Genomic DNA, 20072 nt, shown 5'->3' with positions numbered 1-20072 from the left:
GCTCCATAAAGCTGTGCCTATATATTATAATGTAATGTTTTGAGTATAAAACGCAACAGTGTATAGTACGCACCTGTATGGCGCGCCGAATGGTTGATATTTATATCCAGAAAAAGCACAAAAATTAAGATTTAATGGCTCAAGTTTAATATAGAATAATAAAGGCTCAGATAGGCCTAGTATGCTAATTAAAAGTAGGCAAATTAATGAGCCAATATCAGATACTTACAAGTTTGGGGCTCTCTGGGAAGAAAATTCACAGTGAAAGATTAAAATCTTTGGTTTTTCATTAGCTTCACGTTTTAACAGGTTATCAATCGATTCTTTTACAAAAAAATTTAATGCTTCTTGAATGTGGCCACCATCATATTCATATGGATATCTACAATCCAGTATCATATAGCTATTCCCAACCGTGGGGTATTTTCCATTTAGTAAGTCTGCCATCTGAAATTTTAAAGAAATAAGTTAAATCAGGTTAAATATTACAGACTACAGAATTTCACAAGCTTTTATCCTCTATGATGTACAGGCTGTGTTTCAGATTACTATAATATTTACTGATAAAAAACTTACAACTTTTGGAGATATGGACTTGAGATCTTTATGTTTACCACATACAGTAGGTAGACTATAAGGTCGACTACAATCAGCTATTAATTCTACATCATCTGATAATCTTTCTACAGCTGATTTAATTCGTTCATCTTCTCTTCCAATATTTATTTCCTCGTCAATTTTATCATCCTTTTTGAAATCATGGATAAGCTTTCTTGGTCTCTGCATATAAGATGGTGATGACGTCACGTCGTTCTCTATCATACGTCTTCTCATATCAAGTGATAGACTCCTTCTTAGTCCCGGTTGCTTACTGAGCTGAAACTACATAAATAACAACAATTAAATATATTGCATTTTATATGCAGATCTGCAAAGCTTTTAATCCCGTTTATCATAGATATTACCTGTCCACTTGGTTATAACTGACACGTTCACACCATTAGAGCTACGCGTGACATTGAGTTGCAAATTACAGACGTTACCAATCATTTCATTACTGATTTTGAATTCGATTTAAAAAAAATAATAATTCTAGAGTGATTTTTAAGTATTCTCAGTCGCATGACAGCCTCAAAATATAATTGATGAAATTATTACCTGATTTACGGAAGGTGTAGATTTATTTTCTTCAATATCCATTTCTACATCACGAACCTGCAAATTCAAATAAAATTGAAAAATGAGTTATGCACCAGCTGATATTTGCTAAATGAAAATCCCCGCTTCAAGCTACTCAGCTTAAATATCAAAATATTCAATATCGAGAAAATGATACTGTTTCATAACATCCCATTCTATTTTAGTTTATATGAAAGATCAGAGAACCTGGACATAAAATATCCTTACCTTATATTTATCTTCTTCAAAACTCTGATAACCCGACGTCATGGAACTCGACATCATTTTACCATCTGGACTGTTAAAGAAAATTGTTCCAGCATCCATTTCACAATCATCGTCGAAATCCATTGGCATTGGCAATCGATCTGAAATGACACAACATGAATAATGAACACTAACATAAAGAGGCGAAACAGTTTTCAGACAGTAAAATACCAAGAAAAACGTATACATACAAGATACAGAAATGTCATTAAAATCATCCATGGTTAAAGTAAATTAGATCTGTCAGACTGAACGTCAACTTGGAAATGACAGTCTAGAACACCTGATGTGCTTTTCTACCCCCTACCAGATGTGGTATAATATACAACAGAGTGTTTGTAGCCAGGCGAGACAAACTAAGCACCTGGCAGCAGGGATGATCGCACCTATCAGTCTAAATGTTATAAACACACTGTATATTGAAGGGTAACAGATTGGATGGATAGACAATATACCAATTAGTCGTGTATATTACAACAAGGGCATATCCAGCCAAAATATCATTTAGCTATAGAATTTTGTACAAGATACAGTAGAATATTTGAGGTGATTAGTGAACCATATAAAACAATGTTTATAGAACTATTTAGTCCCCATTAACAAACTTTTAATTTCATTGTTAAAAACTTTCCCAGATATTCAAAGAAATCTCAGATGTTCACACTTTAAAACTGTTTGAATCAGAACCTGAACCAGTAATCAAAATAAAGAAACTGGTAAAAATAAAATCAATCAGTAATTTTGTCTGGCTTTGTGTAGTATCAAAGTGAATCAGAACTGATATTGATCCAAATCAAACAGCCATTTTCAAGAAAAGCTCACAATAATTTACAACAGCATGTACAGAAAAGCGGTTTACCAACAAATAAATTTAAAATCCAACATATAAAACACAAGCCACAAATGCATTCAGTCCTTCTCTAACGAAATCCAGAAATAAAATGAACACATCATCTTGTCCTATGCCAGGGATATTGACATACAGTAAAGCTGATCAGTGTCTAGTGAAGCTGTAAGCCTGTCAATGGGAAAGGATCATTTACTCTGTAAACTAAGTCTTGGAGGTTTATGGGGCATGAAATAACAAGTGTCTGACTAATACTTCTTTAAACCTGATTAACTATTGGAAGTAAAAACAAAACTGATCTCTCAAATAAAAACATTGACACTAATTTCAACTAGTTTCCTTTCACGAGGTGACATTAAACCTGATGATCCAATCCTGATCTCCCGTATTTTAATCCCGATCTAATCTGGATTAAGAGTCGTAGTTAATTTCCCATAAGAGTCAGATTAAGAACTAAACAAATTTTTAGAGTAAAATTAAAATTAAGGTTTTGTAGAAATCATGAGACAAACTCATCAACTTGTAAACATTAATGTAAAAAGTCCCTATCCTATCTAGTTTTGATAATCTAATAAAAATAACCTCAAATTAACAATATTGCTTCAGAGAAATTGTGTTCAAATTTTTGACATAAAGTTTTAACAAGATACAAAAGAAACTTTAAAATGAATGTTGCTATGCAATGTTATGAATGTTGCTATGCAATGTTATGAATGTTGCTATGCAATGTTATGAATGTTGCTATGCAATTTTATGAATGTTGCTATGCAATTTTATACATTTTGCTATGCAATTTTATACATTTTGCTATGCAATAATGCGAATGTCATAATGAATTATAATGGATACTATGCTACTGTGTTAAAAGCGACACTATGCATGGTTATGAATGCCACTATACAATGCTGTGACTGCCACTATGCAATGATGTGGTTACTATAGTACAATGCTATAAATGCTTAGTTATACAAATCGATAAAAACATTCGTTGGTATGAAAAATAGCCGATATTTGTGCTACAATGCAATGTAATACATATAGATGAAAATGAACTATGTTGTGGGAAAAATTTCGAAAAATATCTATAACTATCAATTTTCAAGTTTCAATTCAGATTGATTTACAAGGAGGGCTGGCTTTATCTATCTATAAGGTATAATTAAATGTTCACCTTAAACTTTTGACCCGATGAACGTCTACGAATAACACTTATTACCTAACACAATATATGATGAGCTCTTCTCCTACTTTGACTTATTGAAATAAAACAATGAAACAACCCCAGGGTAGACTAACACCTCTTTGATACCCTGGTGGAGTAAATCTTTCTTGACATGGGTGAAAAAACACTTTCTCTTCATGCCTCATTTCTCACGCAACCTGTAGCTGTATATAAAGTATACATTTGACCTATATTCTGGCAACGATCTGAAATCTTTTTTCTTCAAAACAAACACAAACAGCCATAGTATCGTCAGAAACTAATTTGCAATACATATGCTATAGGCAAATAGGTATAACATAAAGACAACTCAATTAGATTTGAATAAAACGCCATTATAAAGTTTAAGGTCACAATGCTAGGTCATGAAAGACAAGGGAGGTAATTTCAAACTGGGAGTTCAAATAAGAGAGGCATTTTGGACAATATTCCATACGATCAAACACATGCAAAGACGAAATACCTTAAGATAACGATGTGTAGGCATATGAAAAATCATTTTTAGCTTACCTCCATTTCCAAGTAAAGATGAAAACGAAGACATGTTGTATAAGTTGTAGAAATCCTAGAGAGAGATGAGCACTGAATCACTAAAACACAGATAATGATGGTCAACTGATTGTGACTAGTTTTATATGAACATCCAGTCGTGGTGGTTACTATGTTGATTCTATGTATAATGACACACGACTAATCAAATTAAAGATTCGTTGATTGCTAAAAACACTACAGCCGGCGACGAGATGAAAGTATACACGAATCAGTTCCAGCCGTTAGTCCAACCTCTAATCCACAAGTCTATTGTTTGGCTATTACTACGTCAGCAGGGTCGCACCTTTACATGGACTATTCACCTGGGTGACTATTGTTTTAACCAGAGCTTTGATTATACACCGATTATCCCTAGATGTTAATTGTACTCAGTAAAACCACGTTTCCTCTATATCGTCCATATAATGAAATTTAATATCAAAGTTTATTGTTTAACTTCAGTCGTTAATCCGATCACATGACCTCTAGTTTTAATGAGAACATATTTTAACAGATAATCAACAATAAGAGTCGAAATCGTGTTCACACATGTTTAAAGAAACCCGCCGATATATCACATTGCCTGTATATATCCGATAACATTTCTCAATGAATCACCTGTATAGCCTTAATACATATTGATCAGACTTGATAATGAGAGCTATCAATAACAGACATTGTACAATACCCTTTATACCGAGGTGGCATCATATTCAATATAATACTATCTTCTAGCTATTTCTAGTAGTGATTTCAATTCAATCCCAAATCTTCTCATTGTCTCCTGATATGACGTTTACCTTAATATGCCTGGGAGTCTCACTAAGTCGTCTAGATTAAAATGTTCAACAAAACGATGGATGATAATGCTTGACTTCCATTATCTCAAATTCCCATCCTTGTTGGGTAAAAAGTCTGAGGAGGTGGAAATATTCTTGAGTCTGAAGACCCTATTAAAAAAAGAAGATAAGAGGGTAGTCTTCGGGGTTTGTGGACATGGGAACACCATAGCAAACTCTGTGTTGAATAATTTAGAGACTTTAGCCATGTCCACATTTGTTACGTGAATCCGTTCAATCAAACGATCTATTTAAACTCAAATATACAGTGCTATTTTAAAGAGAATCTCAGAAAAAGTGATGAATCTTATGTGTGAGAATGGAGGTTGAATTTCGATGAACGTTATTCTATATGAGTTTTAATAGTAGAAATGTGAAGTTAAGAAATTTATATTTGAGGATTTCAGACTATTTTATCGAAACATTTATATATAGAGAACAAAGATGATTTGAAATAAGGTTTCCACTCAAAGTTTTAACTTTAAAGTTTGTTGACCTAACCATAATATAGATAAACAATATTTTCATAATTTCTAGGGGTAAAATCTGGGCGGTTGACTTTATTACAGGATAATCTGTATATATATAAAGATAATAAAACTTTATATAGAAGAGGTCAAGAGGACCCTTGTAATAATACAAGATAACCATTCCATTAGATAATCCACAACAATATTATTATAAGACCTTATTCTAAGTTTCTGTCCAGTTTTGATCTTCTAACCGCCAACGTTTAATACACTTTAAGGTGCAAAATCAGTTCAATATTTTTACACTAAAGACCATTATTTATTCTCCAGAATAATCTCACGGGTAAACATTTTAGCTTTTGAGCGAGCGATTCAAGGATATCAATATTATGTCTTATAAGCTCATTTGCTTCAGATTTAAATTGATATTTAACGTCATTTTCTAATGCTATGTGTTATAAAGATGTACATTTGAGTTAGAGCTACTTTTCAAATACATGAAGATGAAAGTTGAGAGAAATGGGCAGATATTGAGTAATTTTTGGATAATGGTTCCTTAATGCTTAGGGTTCATTTTGCACTTGTAAATTTAAAATTCCATGTGATTACAGCATGATGTTTGTAAGTCTACAGATAGGTTGTGTCAAAATTAAAACATTATGACAGTTCCAATGCGAGACGGTCACTGTGATAGTCTCGGGTTCTGTGGGAAGGGAATTTTGTTGTTTATAGAAACGCAATCAACATTAATTGTTTAAACTAAATCAAATTAAATGTTTCAAACAAAATTTTAATTTTAAAACGACTTAATTAATTAGTTAAAGTTGTTAATCTGTCGGTAAATAATTTTAATCCACTTCACTAATTTGTTAAATCTGGATTGAATCCTGATTAAATGAATAGTCTTAAACTACGGAAACCCAGTCAGGTTCTTGATGACATTGATAGTTGTAAACCCGACAGTAAATCACTGTACATAGATACGAAGAAACCCAGAGTGTTACGTCTCCATAAAACTTTCCATGGACAAAAATTTACCCCATCTATAAAGTAATCCAAGTGCCAAACATATAGACAGAATAACAAGTCTAAAAATCTTCCATATTGACAAATAACACTCGATTTTAAACAAATTTGGGGATTTTGAGGCAATACAGTAATGTGTTTAAACAAAATCTGGCACAACTAAAAATTGTTATCTTAAAGTAAAAAGATAATCACACAATTACTACATAAGATAAGATAGAGTGCATGTTGGTTATGAAAGAGGCAAAATGTCAGTTATATATTTTCAAATATATTGAATTGGATGTTACTTATATCATGAAGTAATAGGTCAAATATAAGACAACATTTTTGTCAACACAACATGTCAACATTTTACTTTGTGAATTTTCAACTTAAAATCACGGTAGACAACTCCATTTAATAAAACAAGGAGATAGCAAAATGGCTAAAAAGAGAAACATGAAACTTCGATCTTCAAAGACAAAATTTGTCGAAAATGTACACAAAGGCTAACGTTCAATTATTAGATTTGTGGTTTTCTTTGACTTTTTTGATAAAGCAAATTTAAAAACTGTGTCTGTAAAGTAGGGACTGTATCGAAGACACCAGACTCGGGTTCTGTAGGAATACTGGTGTTTATAAAAACGCAATCAACATTAATGTGTTTAAACTAAACCAAATTTGTTTGTTTCAAACAAAATTTGAATTTTAAAACGACTTAATTAATTAGTAAAGTTGTAAATCTGTCGGAAAATAATTCTAATCCACTTCACTAATCTGTTAAATCTGGATTGAATCCTGATTTGATGAATAGTTTTAAACTACGGTAACCCAGTCAGGTTCTTGATGACATTGATAGTTGTAAACCCGACAGTAAATCACTGCTGGGAATTAGCAGGTGTAATGTCTCCAACAAGTTATGTTTTTTATTATGCTATTCGGTACCTTATTGAAAATATAATGACTGCATATTTTAAATACTCATTGGGAAGTTCAAAATTGTGTGCTTTCAACGAGATTCACTTCAAGATTACATGTATTCTTATATATTTCAAACACCGTAACAACATAATATGCCTTAAATTAACATATCAACGAATAAATAAATCTTACTTTACATGGTTTGGAAAATCAATTATAGCTGCTTTGCAAAACTTAGCCATAAGAGACACATTTGAAAATGGAGATTTTTAAGTACTCATGCAAAAAGGTAATTGAAACATAATAATAATAATTTCTTTTTTCAAGTAATGATGACCGAAGCCTTAGTTACAAAAATATAAATTATAAATTACAATTATCATCAGTAGTTTGTACTTAGCTTGAACATCGAAACATTGAACATTGAAACATATTCGATAATGGATGGTATTTAAGTGTTGTGCAACGGCGCTTCTAAAGTGACTTAACAATATTCATTCATGATTTGCAATGTATACGTATATGCCTACATATACTCTGAAGCCGTTATCAACTTGTAAAGACGTAATATATAATAGTAACAATTTGAGCCTTGGACCATTTGGTGCAGTAATTGTGGTTTATAATTGAGGACCACATGCTCAATATCATGAAAAATATGCTTCTATTAGGTTGGTCTTCAGAGGTGTATTTTTCCAAACAGACGATCTATCGACCTGAATGAGATCAATCTGTTTTTTAATGTTAGAAACAACCCAATCAGCGTCTGGTTTGTCAGATAATCTGTAACAATCTGTCCATAATATGGTTAGTAACAGTGGGATTAATTGACTATTGACTAATGAATTGGTTGACTATAACCATGGTACTGACTCATTAACCAATTAACTATGTACTGGTATATAAAATACATACTTTCTCTCAGTCTATCATTCAACATCTATTACTTGCCCTGTTCCAGTCAAATCTGATACGAATTGAAAATGGAGAACCAAGAAATTGCTGTGAGTATTCAATACCATAATCTTGTCTTCGCAATCCAGTAAAGACATTGTCTGTGGGGTTTTTTAGGTGATTTTTCTGATTATGGTTTGTGCATGAATGGCTAGAAAACAACATTATAATCCGGTTTCAATATGTTTGTATACCCTGAAAATGGATGCTACAATGAAACATTATTGATATAACTACTTCCATACGAAACTACGTATGGTTCTTACATAGCCATTCTTTAAACTTGTATTATTTGTTTTTTCAGTTTCATCTCCCACCACCGATTAGCCCTCTACGTACTAAATCACAAGCAATGAGGAAGAATTTAATGGAAATTGAAACCATCTCGTCACCTCAGTGGTGCAAAATTACCAAAAAGATTGACTACTGCAAGAACGACAGTGAACGAGTGAAATCAGCTGTAGAAAGATTATCAGATGATGTAGAATTAATAGCGGATTGTAGTCGACCTTATAGTCTACCTACTGTATGTGGTAAACATAAAGATCTCAAGTCTATTTCTCCAAAAGTGGTAAGTAACACCATATGCTTTAATTCACAAAACATGCTCATTGTAACACTAATTCAACTGGATGGGAGATATTGCTTTGAATTTTGACAATAGTGAATGGATGGACAATTTTGCGTTCAAAGTATTTTGTATTTGCATAATATAATTGTTTTTTTCATTTTAGGTTATGGACTTGCTGAATGGAAAATACCCGACAATAGATAATAATTATATGATACTAGATTGTAGATATCCATATGAATATGATGGTGGTCATATCCAGGGAGCAGTTAATATTTATATTAAAGATTCTATAGATAATTTATTAAAATTACAAGATAAACCTAGAATCTTGATATTTCATTGTGAATTTTCATCGAAAAGAGCTCCAACTTTGTAAGTTTTATCATTTATAATATCAAATATTTGCTAGTTTCAATATAAAACGTAAAATATATGAATGTATCTATATTTGAAACTGAGTCTGACAATTTGTTGTTGCGTATTATAAACTAGTGCGCTTTGGACTCAGAGATGTATTTTAAATAAATGTTTGCTTCCCTTTTCAGATTGCGCTACCTTCGATCTCAAGACCGATTATTGAATAGTGATAATTATCCTAGTCTATATTACCCAGAAGTCTATATTCTAGATGGTGGATATAAAGCTTTTTATGAGGAATCAAAGGTAAGTCTCAAAACATCATAATTTACAATTACAGTCCTCTTACATCTTTCTATCTATAGAAGATTGTTCTCGATACAAGGCATTTTTCTGTGGATTTATGTTTTTAATTTAACCGTACAAAAAATAATATTTTTAGAACATTGAGCTCTTGTGCCGATTTCATAACCAGTTGTCCCGATGATAATTTTATATCATATTACGATTTATTTATGAGTTGAATCGGGGATCAAATTTTATCATCTATGTTTTTTTTTTTCAGGAATTATGTCAACCCGCTGCCTACAGACCAATGTTACATAAAGATTTTATTAAAGAACTACATCAGTACTGGGTGAAATGTGGTGGCTCGAGATCCAGCAGTAAATCTAAACAGATGAAGCGACCAAGGACATTACGTTTATAATTGAAATGATTTGTTATCTCATCCCTTGTTATTGTTATGGATGGGGCTCTAAATTGATTAAATTGGTAATGAATATATGTGATCTCTTTATTTTTTTTATGACCAGGCTTGAATTTCTGATAAAAAGTAGTCTGTTTGTTTTGTTATTTGTTATCCAATTTGTTATAGATAAACGAAAAATAACACAAATATATTGTGTAAGGGAGATAATTCTGTGATATTTTGATATTTAATTTTATTGTAAATATAATGTATATAATAATTTATTAATTAATCTAAATTTGATATTAATCTGTGATAAATTTAAGATATTTTCGAATACCGAAAAAAACCATAACAATTTGTCTTGTATGATCAGGTGAAGTAACAAGATCGTTTCATTTTACTGAACTAAACTGTTATTTCTTTTAATTTAACGTATTTATATTGTTTTGTTATACATCATTTCACAATATGAAATATATTTTACATTATTCATTAAATAAATCTGTGATGATATTCACTGAAAGACTTATTATTTATTTTTATATGGGCATCTATCATCTTGTGATAAGTTAATGTTGATCTCTGGATTCTGATAAGGTACATGTTCTCTTGTCATTATGTATTTTCAATATTCGTCAAATGTATCAATGTAAAGTGCATTTAATAAATTTCGTGGTTATGGAATTCAAAATACTCTTGAGCTTATCTGCAATATGCTTCCATAGTTTTTGTTTTGAGACTTTCAAACACTGTTGCATTGCGGTTTCCCCTTTTAAATGAGGACAATTTGATTCTCATTTCGTTACTCTTTCTATCGTTGAGGTTACTTTTAACCAATCAAATTATTATTGTAGGACCAGTTCTAACAATGACGAATTGTGGGATAGTGAAACCCAAAGTAGAGCAATATAGGCACAACCAAAGGAATGACAGCAAATAGTATTTAACAAAGAAGGAATTTATTTATGAAATGATGAGGGTACAACAATCCAATATTATGTGTTTCAAATAGACAACAACTAAATTTACCTTTCAAACAATTTTTCTCAAGTTTTCAAACAATTTAATGTGATTATTTTAAAAATCTGAGAAATAGTCTGAAAGTGTCTCAATATGTTACAAAATAAAACATTTTCCTGGTATATCATAGTCAGTTCAATAAATATTCAATGCAGAAAATGTGAAAAACAAACGCTATGGAAAGAGACACATGATATAGGTTTAAGACCGATGAAAAATTGCTTTAAAACAGTAAACCGCTATGAGCAAACTACAAAAAGCATGAATAAGAATTACAAACAATGTTTTAACATATTTAATATATGAAGTACTAGTGATTTGTAAAATTATCTCATAAATATAACAACAAAACTACCCTTAACCAACTATAATTGTATGTTTGCATTTTTCATAGAGTTGCTTTCAATGTTTAAGATATAATCTAAGACATAGATGAATACTTTTGATTACACAAGATTATCAAAATGCATGAAAATATCTTTTTGTTTGACTACTGTAGAGTCTGATAATGTGGAAATAACATGATTTAATTCAATATTGTTCTCTTTAAGTGGCAATGTGCACCAATTTACAATGCATATTAAGAGACCTTTAGATCATAGTCGACACCTTGGAGTATAGATTAATCTATACTCCTTGGTCTCCACAGTATAATGGTAGAATTGAAACTGAATATTAGCATGAAAAGACTTTGAAAATCAGACCATTTCTTAATCAATATTTACATCAGAAGCTTATGTGTAGTTGAAAAGTTGCAGGTAATATTGAGTGACTGGCCTGTTTTATGGCGCTGGAGCATACGCTAATAAATATTATATTATCATAAAAACCAATCCCTACTTTTTTCCCCTAAATCAATGAGATCTGCAATGTCGGAATAAGTGCCTTAACATTATACTAGTGTGCATTAAAAGTGACCAGAAAAAAATTAGAGAGAAGACAAAAATAAAATATCTGTACAAGATGAATATTTATATATAATGTATAGTTTAAATGTAATATTTATATATTTACATCTTACTTCACCATCTTACACCATCTATCCTGCTAACTAAACTCAAGACTAATAAATCAAACAAAATAAATCAAACAATCAACAAGCATCAGATTGAACTGATGAATATGGTTCCTTCGTTCACTAAAAGAAATCTTTCAAATCTTTGAACATAATTTCAACAAGTTTGAGAAAACTGAAACAGGAGACTAGTTTCCTTGCTTTAGGGGTTTTACCACTTTTTTCCAACCCCCTTAAACCCTTCTTCTATGATAAAAAAAAATATAAAGGGTTCAAGACTTAAAATGACAGATTAATGAATCCAAATCATTTCACTACCTTTGTAATATTTCCTTGCATGACATACCACTGGTGGTGATCACTGGTGTAAGAACATAAATATTTGGACAAATCACAAGATCATACAAGTTTTGGTAGGAAATGACAAAATCCATGTGGATTAAAAATAAAATCAAATCAATAACGATGAAATTCAGTTTTCTACATCATTCAATTAATCTCATAAATTAAACACAAATGAAAGATGACTCAACCAATCCAAATAAGGCCACAATTTTGTCCAAACGACCATCTAAATACACTAAAGTTGGTATTTCTACAGGTTTTTCAAAATCTTTCTCAAAATTTGTGATCAAATAACCTCTTCAAAAGAACAGGCCTTTTGCATATTTTCATATGAATTTCTAATTTTATCAAATCCAACAATTTTAAGAGAATCATACCATATTTATCAACATACACGCAAACATTTATACAAACATAATTTAAACTAATTTCTTGGCTTCAAAGAAACTCTTTAAATGCTTCATCTGTAAAAAGCCTGTTATTAAAAGTATAACAGTTTGAGCAATAGACCACCATAATACACGTTGATTCGTACTTTCACTAGTTTGTCGAAATCTTTCTTCTCGATACTGAAAATTTAATGTAGATCTTTATGTATATTTAATTAAAAAAATTAACATTAAAGGGATTATAAAGATGTTTTTAAAACACTTTTGATGTATCTGAGACACTCTCAGCCTCAATTTGCACCATTTCAAATTTCAATCAGACTTGTGTGGTTCAAATAAAATTAAGCATTTTATGATATCAATATCACTAAGGTTCGTATATAGCATAAGCAGAGTTTTGCGACGATGGCATCATAAAAAAGCTAAATTATAGCAGAATCGCAGGAACCACAAATGTCCAATTGAAATGGTGCAAATTGTTTTATCAGTGTCCCTGATACACACAAAACATTTAGAAAACCTCTTTACAATCCCTTTGAAATCTTTTTAAATTCCTCACCACTTGAACATATAAATGCATTGTTTCAACCATGACAATTTCAAACATAGCAGCGGGAAATTTAGTGGATATTTTTTCCCAACTAAAGAGATATAAATAGACAAAGACATCAGCTGAACTGTTGTCATAACAGACTTTGCAAATTTTAAATGACTACTTGTTCAGATAGCAGAGATAAGGTTGCCTCATGTGACTGAATAGGGATGTTTTCTAACTAACTTACTCTTTGATAATTTTGCTCTTTGGTTATCTGTTCAACTTGATCTAATAACTGTCTAACACGTAATTGTAATTCACTCAGCTTATCTTTAGCCTGTACTTGTTGATAATCTACAGCATGTTCACCAACTTGAATATCTAGATGTACTCTCTGCAAAACACAATATGGTCAATAAACTTGGATTTGACCTTTGAATCACACAAGAAGGTCTCTATTTCTTTAGACACTGGAACAGGAAGCTAGCCAATTGTATGTCAAAGATAAACACAATCTAGTCTCTAAGTCATGTTCTAATAATTTAGTCAAGCAGTATTGCACACCCTTCGTAGACTTGAGGATGATGTGCATGATATGCCTTTCAGTAACATATCTAACCTAAGCTCCAAAACAATAACTTTTATTACAGACTAAGCCATATAATTGTAATGTAAATCAATAAGAAATACTCACCAATTGACCAGCAGAAAACCAGGCTGTAGAGTTCGAGTGTAAACAAACAACATGTTCACCAGCTGTATGAGATGTGAAGGTAAATCTGCCTTCTGCTGCATAGGTCTGCAAATATACATCATATATAGAAATAAAACAGAACCTGAAACATGTTGTTTCTCAGAGATTCACACTGTGTGATCTTCAGACAACTGATCTATTCCAGATTGTGTCCACAGAAGTTTGACAAGTAAACAAAATGCTGTTATAACATTTCAAAACATTAGCAAATCTGAATATTAGCGTGAATAGAGGCATACTTGATAAACATGAACAAAAAAACATTAGATTAAATAAGAAAACTAGTTGTGATTTGTTAAATCTATTAGTCAATAAATATTAAAGGCAACTATGTAATTTTTAGTTATTTAAACTTTTTCAAAAGTGAGAATACTATTGTCAGGTTTAACTTCATGTGATTAAGGTTAAGTCAAAAATTTAATATGAAACATAATGATTAGATGCCTGTTAGCAAAAAGGAGTTTAGCATTATGTCAATGTTTATTTTAGAAAAGCTAGAAACAAACAAGCTGCTGAATCAGTTTGATGGTAAATTTTCAAAAGCTGTAATCTGATTCTTACATTATTATCACATGAAACATTTGTTATACAATAAGCATAATAAGGGCAATTCTATCAAAGGTAAATAATATAAAAAAGGATTATTGTATAAACAAAGCAAAAAATGTTTGAAATTTTCAATTCAATGCTTCACAGCCGAAAAAATCAATGCTGTAGGCTTACCGATGCTACAGGAATACCATTGTGTTGTTAAAAACATACATACATCCACATTTCAATAATTCTAGTTACACTTTGGGAGACAAAAACGTCTGTCCTTTAACACTTTACAAAACTGAGAAGAGGGATTCCATGACATGTGAACATCATATCCCCGACAAAGGTTGTGCCCCTTATTTTGACCAACCTACTTTGTCAACAGGGGTGGTTAGATTGCATGTGGTCATTAAAACAGTACAGTATACAGCCATAATTCAACACAACACCCCTATTACAAAATGGCATTGTCCAAAAACTAATATTTTAAAGCGTTAAAACACAGAAGTTTTTGTCTCCAAAAATTTGACTAGAATTATTGAAATGTTGATGTAAGTATATTTTTAAGCAACACAATGGTAGTCCTATAGCCTCGGTAAGCTTACCTCACTGATTTTTCAGCTGTGAAACATTTAATTGAAAAAAATATGTACTTTTTTTGTACAATAGGAATTAACTATTATACAAGGTGTTGAAAACCTATAAATGTGTCAAATAAAATTTATCAAAAAAGTCAAAAACTACATTTTTCAAAATAAAGTATAATCTTTCACCCATGTAATAAATAAAACACATCTAATATCAAATCAGAAATTAATCTAAACATTTATTCAACCATAAGGTCACCCACCACTTGAAATAAAAAACTCCTAATAAAAATCCTATATAAAACTAGCTTAGAAAGTGGAAATTATAAAGGACGTGTTATGTTAAGGAAAGATACAAAATAGTGGTGGACTGAATTCCCTCTGAACTCAACTCACCCTAGACAACACAATTTTCTCATCAGGATCTCTTACTTCTACTAACATGCCAATTTCTGGGGCTGAAGGCAAGTAGTCTTTGACACTGTGGTCATATACCTGCACTTTATATTTCCCTGTAATAAGGAAGGATTGGTTAATAGATATCTATCATCAATACTGAAAAAAGCTTAATGCTTACCCTTGACAAGATGATTTTATCATCAGGATCTCGGACCTCAACATGCATACCAAGCCCATAAACAGTTGGTATATAATCATTAACATTTCTATCAAAGATTTCAACCTTATATTTACCTGAAACAAACCTTTGCATCATAAGAGTAGAAAAAATATAAATATACCACTCTATAACAGTAACATTTAAACAATATGATGTATGCATCTTTCATGCATATGTCAATTATTCATTTCTTCACCCGGACAAGTGGTATTAATATGTAACAGATGGTGCTGTTTGGAGACCAAAAAAAGCCAAAGAGGAGAATCGAAAGGGACATAAATTTTTCAGCAGCTTCTATCTTTTGATAAGCCAAGCAACGCTTTTTGTAATTAAATATCCATTACCAAAACTAGGTAACTATTGAGGTGAATAAATTCATTGACAACAAACATTGAATAAAACAAACCGGCGTCCAATTCAACAATTTCCAAACACAAGATACTAACCTACAACCATAGTTTCATCGGGAATTTCCTCTATAAAACATTTCTTTTGTGTTTCGCCGATATGAAAATAAAGGCAAGAAACATTTGATATCAAAATTAATACAGAAAAACAAGAAATAAGCATATTTTCTCTTCCAGACAACATTTTGTTACACGTCTTCACCAACCGGAAACATACAACGTGGTATACGCATGCGCATTACAGTCATTCCATTTACGCACCTCCAAAGAAAAAGTATTGTTCAGGGGAAATAACTCGTACTATATGTAAACTTAGCCCACAAAGAAAAGGTTGTTCAAAAATTACGATGCATTGAAAATAGTGTACCGGTACCAAATCGGTTTAATTGACAGAAGAAAAGCATTTGCACACCTGGATAGATCATTAAGTGTTAAGTGTTATGCATACCAATCCAATGAATTATTCAAAACTGTGCCTCTCAATACCCATACGATCTTTATGTTCAAAACTAAATACCAACTATGAAAACTCCACCCACAGATCTCTTTATTTGTGACATTGACTAGTGCTTTACATGGGAAAACAAAGAGTTGTGCTGAATGGTGCACAATTCCCATGGATGGAAGTTTATAGTGGAATACCTCAGGGAAGCGTGGGGGCCTACTTGGTCCTTCCCTATCCCTGATCTATATCAATGATTTACCAAATGCAGTCCATTCAATCATTAAATTTTCGAAGCCGATACAAAAATCTACAGACCGACACCCAATTCCTCTGACCATGAAATCTTAAAAATGTTAATCCAATCTTCACAAGAAAAAGACATAATGGTAGTATTCCAAGACAATTTAAAATTCAACAGATCAGCAGACTGACTGCTAGACACCCAGCGCCAACCAAGACGTACCATGCAAATTTAATCCGAATCTAAATTTAAATTATAAGACCAAACACTCCTGCATTGCGCAAACGTACTCATTACAATTTACAACCAAGTCTAGCTGTAAGGCGGTCTAAAAGCTTGCCAGCTTAAACAGACCGAAGATCAGTAAACTACTATCATCTAAATATTTTGGTCTGGTTAATGACTAGGAAAATCAAAGTTATCTCCCTTGGTACCCTGTAGCAATGTAAACGGCATAATAGATTGTTAGAATGGTCGTTACCGTCACAAATCTCATGCTCATGAATATTCCTAGTTAGTTTTGATCAATGAGAATGGCACAAGCGAAGGTTTATAACGGGGCCATAGATGTACATATATATATAACTCCATGAACGGGACCAAAAATATTTAGCCGACATCCCAAAAAAATAACGATATCGTTGTAATTCATCACAGAATTAAAACAAACATACACCTTAAAGCTTAAATGCATATGCTCGTTGCTTAATTTTGGCAAATATCTGCTCTTTATTTCCACACAGAAATTCGTAAAAAGCACATATCCCGATTTCCTCTCCGTGTTTCTTTAGCTTACCTCCATATACTTTATTCAGGCATTGTATTTGCCAGGAATATCATCACGTTTTCCTAGGCATTAACTTTGAAAGGACTAATTATAGATTTCCTTGTAATTATTTAACATTAATTGGGCGAAAAAAGAAATGCGTATCGCCTGAAAGAATGCGAATATTTTCTTGTCGTATCAGTGTTAATTCATGTTTTAAGCGTAGCGTTTTCTTTTGTATGTAGCCAAATACCTATAAAAATATTATATTTTGATAGACATTTGATACAAAACCAACAATTAAAATATGGATAATGTCACGGTCTTTTTATAAAATGTCGAGACATCTACAGCCTATAATATACGTAGAAACAACAAAAATCCTTCTAAGCTTTTCAAGCCTTTAATTAATCTGGATTCATTTACATCTGCGAACTCGACGAATTTGTCGTAGGACAATGGACAAGAAATGTGATCTTGATGTATCACGGAATACACAGGAGATCACATGGTCTGTCAACCCCTGATCATGTGACGGATACCATGTCGCTGATCAAGATCTGTCAAAATCTGATACGAGAAAGACGTGTTAATATTAAAACCAATACGATTATGTGAAAAATGAGCAGGTAAACTAAATTGATTGCAAGAGAAGTTCGTTGGCTGATAAAATATATTTAGTAACGTGACCAGTATTTTGATTTCGGTACATTACTCTGTGAACAGAACAGAGCTAGAGATATCTATTGTTTAGAATATTTTGACAGAAGATAGAATAACAGAGATTAGATTTCTTAATACCAACACAAATACTTTGACAAAAATTGTGAATACAAGGCGTGAAAATCTACCAAATCAAGCAAAATATAACATAAGATTATGAATAGATTACTAAACTGTGAAAGCAACGATTCTTTTACATATTCAGGTTGGTGTAGTTTTAGACAAGAAATGACAATTTCAATAGTTTCCATATCGAATACAGATATTCGTCTTTTCATCAGCCTCACGAAAAGGTGTTTTTTAGAACATAAAACATACGTAGGATCGGTATCCCAGTTATAACCAGATTTTATAGAGCTTAAGAGCCTCTAAGGCAGTGGTTTCTAATATTTTGAACTCCTACCGGAACCTCATTACGCTATGGTACCCTTACCTCTTTTTCTTACACGTAATGGAGAATCAAAAAATAAAGAGGCAAATTAAATGTGATCATTATAAAACACTATATTGTCAAAGATGTTCTGAGACACTTTTTGAGAAGTTAACTGGTAGACTACCCCATGGTAACCAAGGGTTTAAGAAGTATGAATCATTTTGATGATAAGACAAAGATGGTCATTCCACAGCTCCAAGGGCTTACGCCACTTGCAACGTTCAGGATGAATAACATTATACCCTATCCGGTTGTATAATTCGATTTTATCATTAGTTTACTTAGACACAGATGAACTTCAAAATGCTTTGTTTTTAGCAGTAGTCTTAGAGCGTAAAATATTGGTATTTTATAATGTGGAATAGCTGAAGATGTCTATGAACTTTTACAATGATGTGTTATTAGTAAACAATGCTATCTTATCAGATTAAGGCCTACAGTGCACTAGTGAACTGTGGTTGTCTGTCTAGAGTTTTTATTGACACCAATATCATGATAACTAAACAATATTATCAATTCATTGTCAAAAATATTATCTTAGAACAATACTTGTTTAATCGCTATCGTGATTTTATAACGACCGAAAAAACAATGCATCTTTAGACAAAAAGTATCATTCATTTCACACGTGTATGATTTGTGGACATGTAGTTACTGGTAGCATTGGTACTAAGATTATACAATTGATATCTGACAGTTTTTCTATGGTCGTCCTCACGACTTAATTACCAAGGTATTGACTGTTGTCTCTAATATTTTAGTCTCTCTGTAAATAGCCACAAATGTCTGTTTTTATTCTAAACAGAATTTTAATTAAAAGATTTGATCAAAGAAAAAAACGAAGAGATTGTGATCGATACCAGGCGATTTTCTGGAACATATTGTTTTACCAGACGTTAGTGACCAGATATTAGATGTTAGAGTTATACCCCTTTATAGTCGGCAGACGTCTAATTATTGCTTTCTCAACATGAAACATTGATAAAGATTTTGCGTTCTGTTTACACATTGATCTAATCCTATTTTCTTTTTTAGTAGCCGCGACGAAATAGAGGTAAAATTGGTCTGGAGAAGCAGACGGGAGTATTTTGTTAATAAATTATTGCTTCAAGCGAATCGTGGTTGAAATATTACTTTGCGTTATGCCTTTTATACACATCTATATAGACCAGAATTTGCAATGTAGCTATTATTTACTGTCAACATGCATAGGAAAATGAAAGTAGGCTGTCAAGTCCAACTCAATTTTGTCCATACCGGAAGCAGTGACCAGGTAACCTTCTCGTAGCGTTTTATTGCAGATGTTGAATATTTATGGACGCATGACACATGGTTGATCACAACAACCACACATATATCCAGCTACATGCGTGCAATGTACATGTATGATCAA

At 31.9% G+C, this 20072-nt stretch overlaps 3 protein-coding genes across 3 annotated transcripts in view; 1 reads left to right on the top strand and 2 right to left on the bottom strand.

Moving 5' to 3' along the window:
• The window catches only part of LOTGIDRAFT_128880 (hypothetical protein), a gene marked incomplete at both ends in the record, with an annotated part of 1406 nt that extends 620 nt beyond the window's left edge, over positions 1–786 (bottom strand). Inside the window, 2 exons of the mRNA XM_009064580.1 lie at positions 230–447; positions 577–786. Of these exons, the coding sequence (XP_009062828.1) occupies positions 230–447; positions 577–786 (428 nt within the window). The remainder of the gene's footprint in view (positions 1–229; positions 448–576) is intronic.
• A 7924-nt stretch (positions 787–8710) lies between these two features.
• LOTGIDRAFT_57373 (hypothetical protein) lies at positions 8711–9812 on the top strand (the record flags this gene model as incomplete). The annotated part of the gene is made up of 4 exons (XM_009064463.1): positions 8711–8809; positions 8973–9184; positions 9358–9475; positions 9735–9812. Coding segments are annotated over 4 exons (507 nt in total), but the record flags the coding sequence as incomplete, so codon positions are not given.
• Positions 9813–12662: 2850 nt separating this feature from the next.
• LOTGIDRAFT_128992 (hypothetical protein) lies at positions 12663–16234 on the bottom strand (the record flags this gene model as incomplete). The annotated part of the gene is made up of 5 exons (XM_009064579.1): positions 12663–12812; positions 13415–13561; positions 13862–13966; positions 15623–15738; positions 16111–16234. The coding sequence occupies 5 exons, from the start codon at positions 16232–16234 to the stop codon at positions 12663–12665; spliced, it is 642 nt and encodes a 213-aa protein (XP_009062827.1).
• Positions 16235–20072: the final 3838 nt, after the last annotated feature.

Source organism: Lottia gigantea (assembly GCF_000327385.1).
Source record: "Lottia gigantea unplaced genomic scaffold LOTGIsca_63, whole genome shotgun sequence".
Lineage (NCBI taxonomy): Eukaryota > Metazoa > Mollusca > Gastropoda > Lottiidae > Lottia > Lottia gigantea.
The sequence above is the reverse complement of the archived record's forward strand: the minus strand, read 5'-3'. Positions and strand labels throughout refer to the sequence as shown.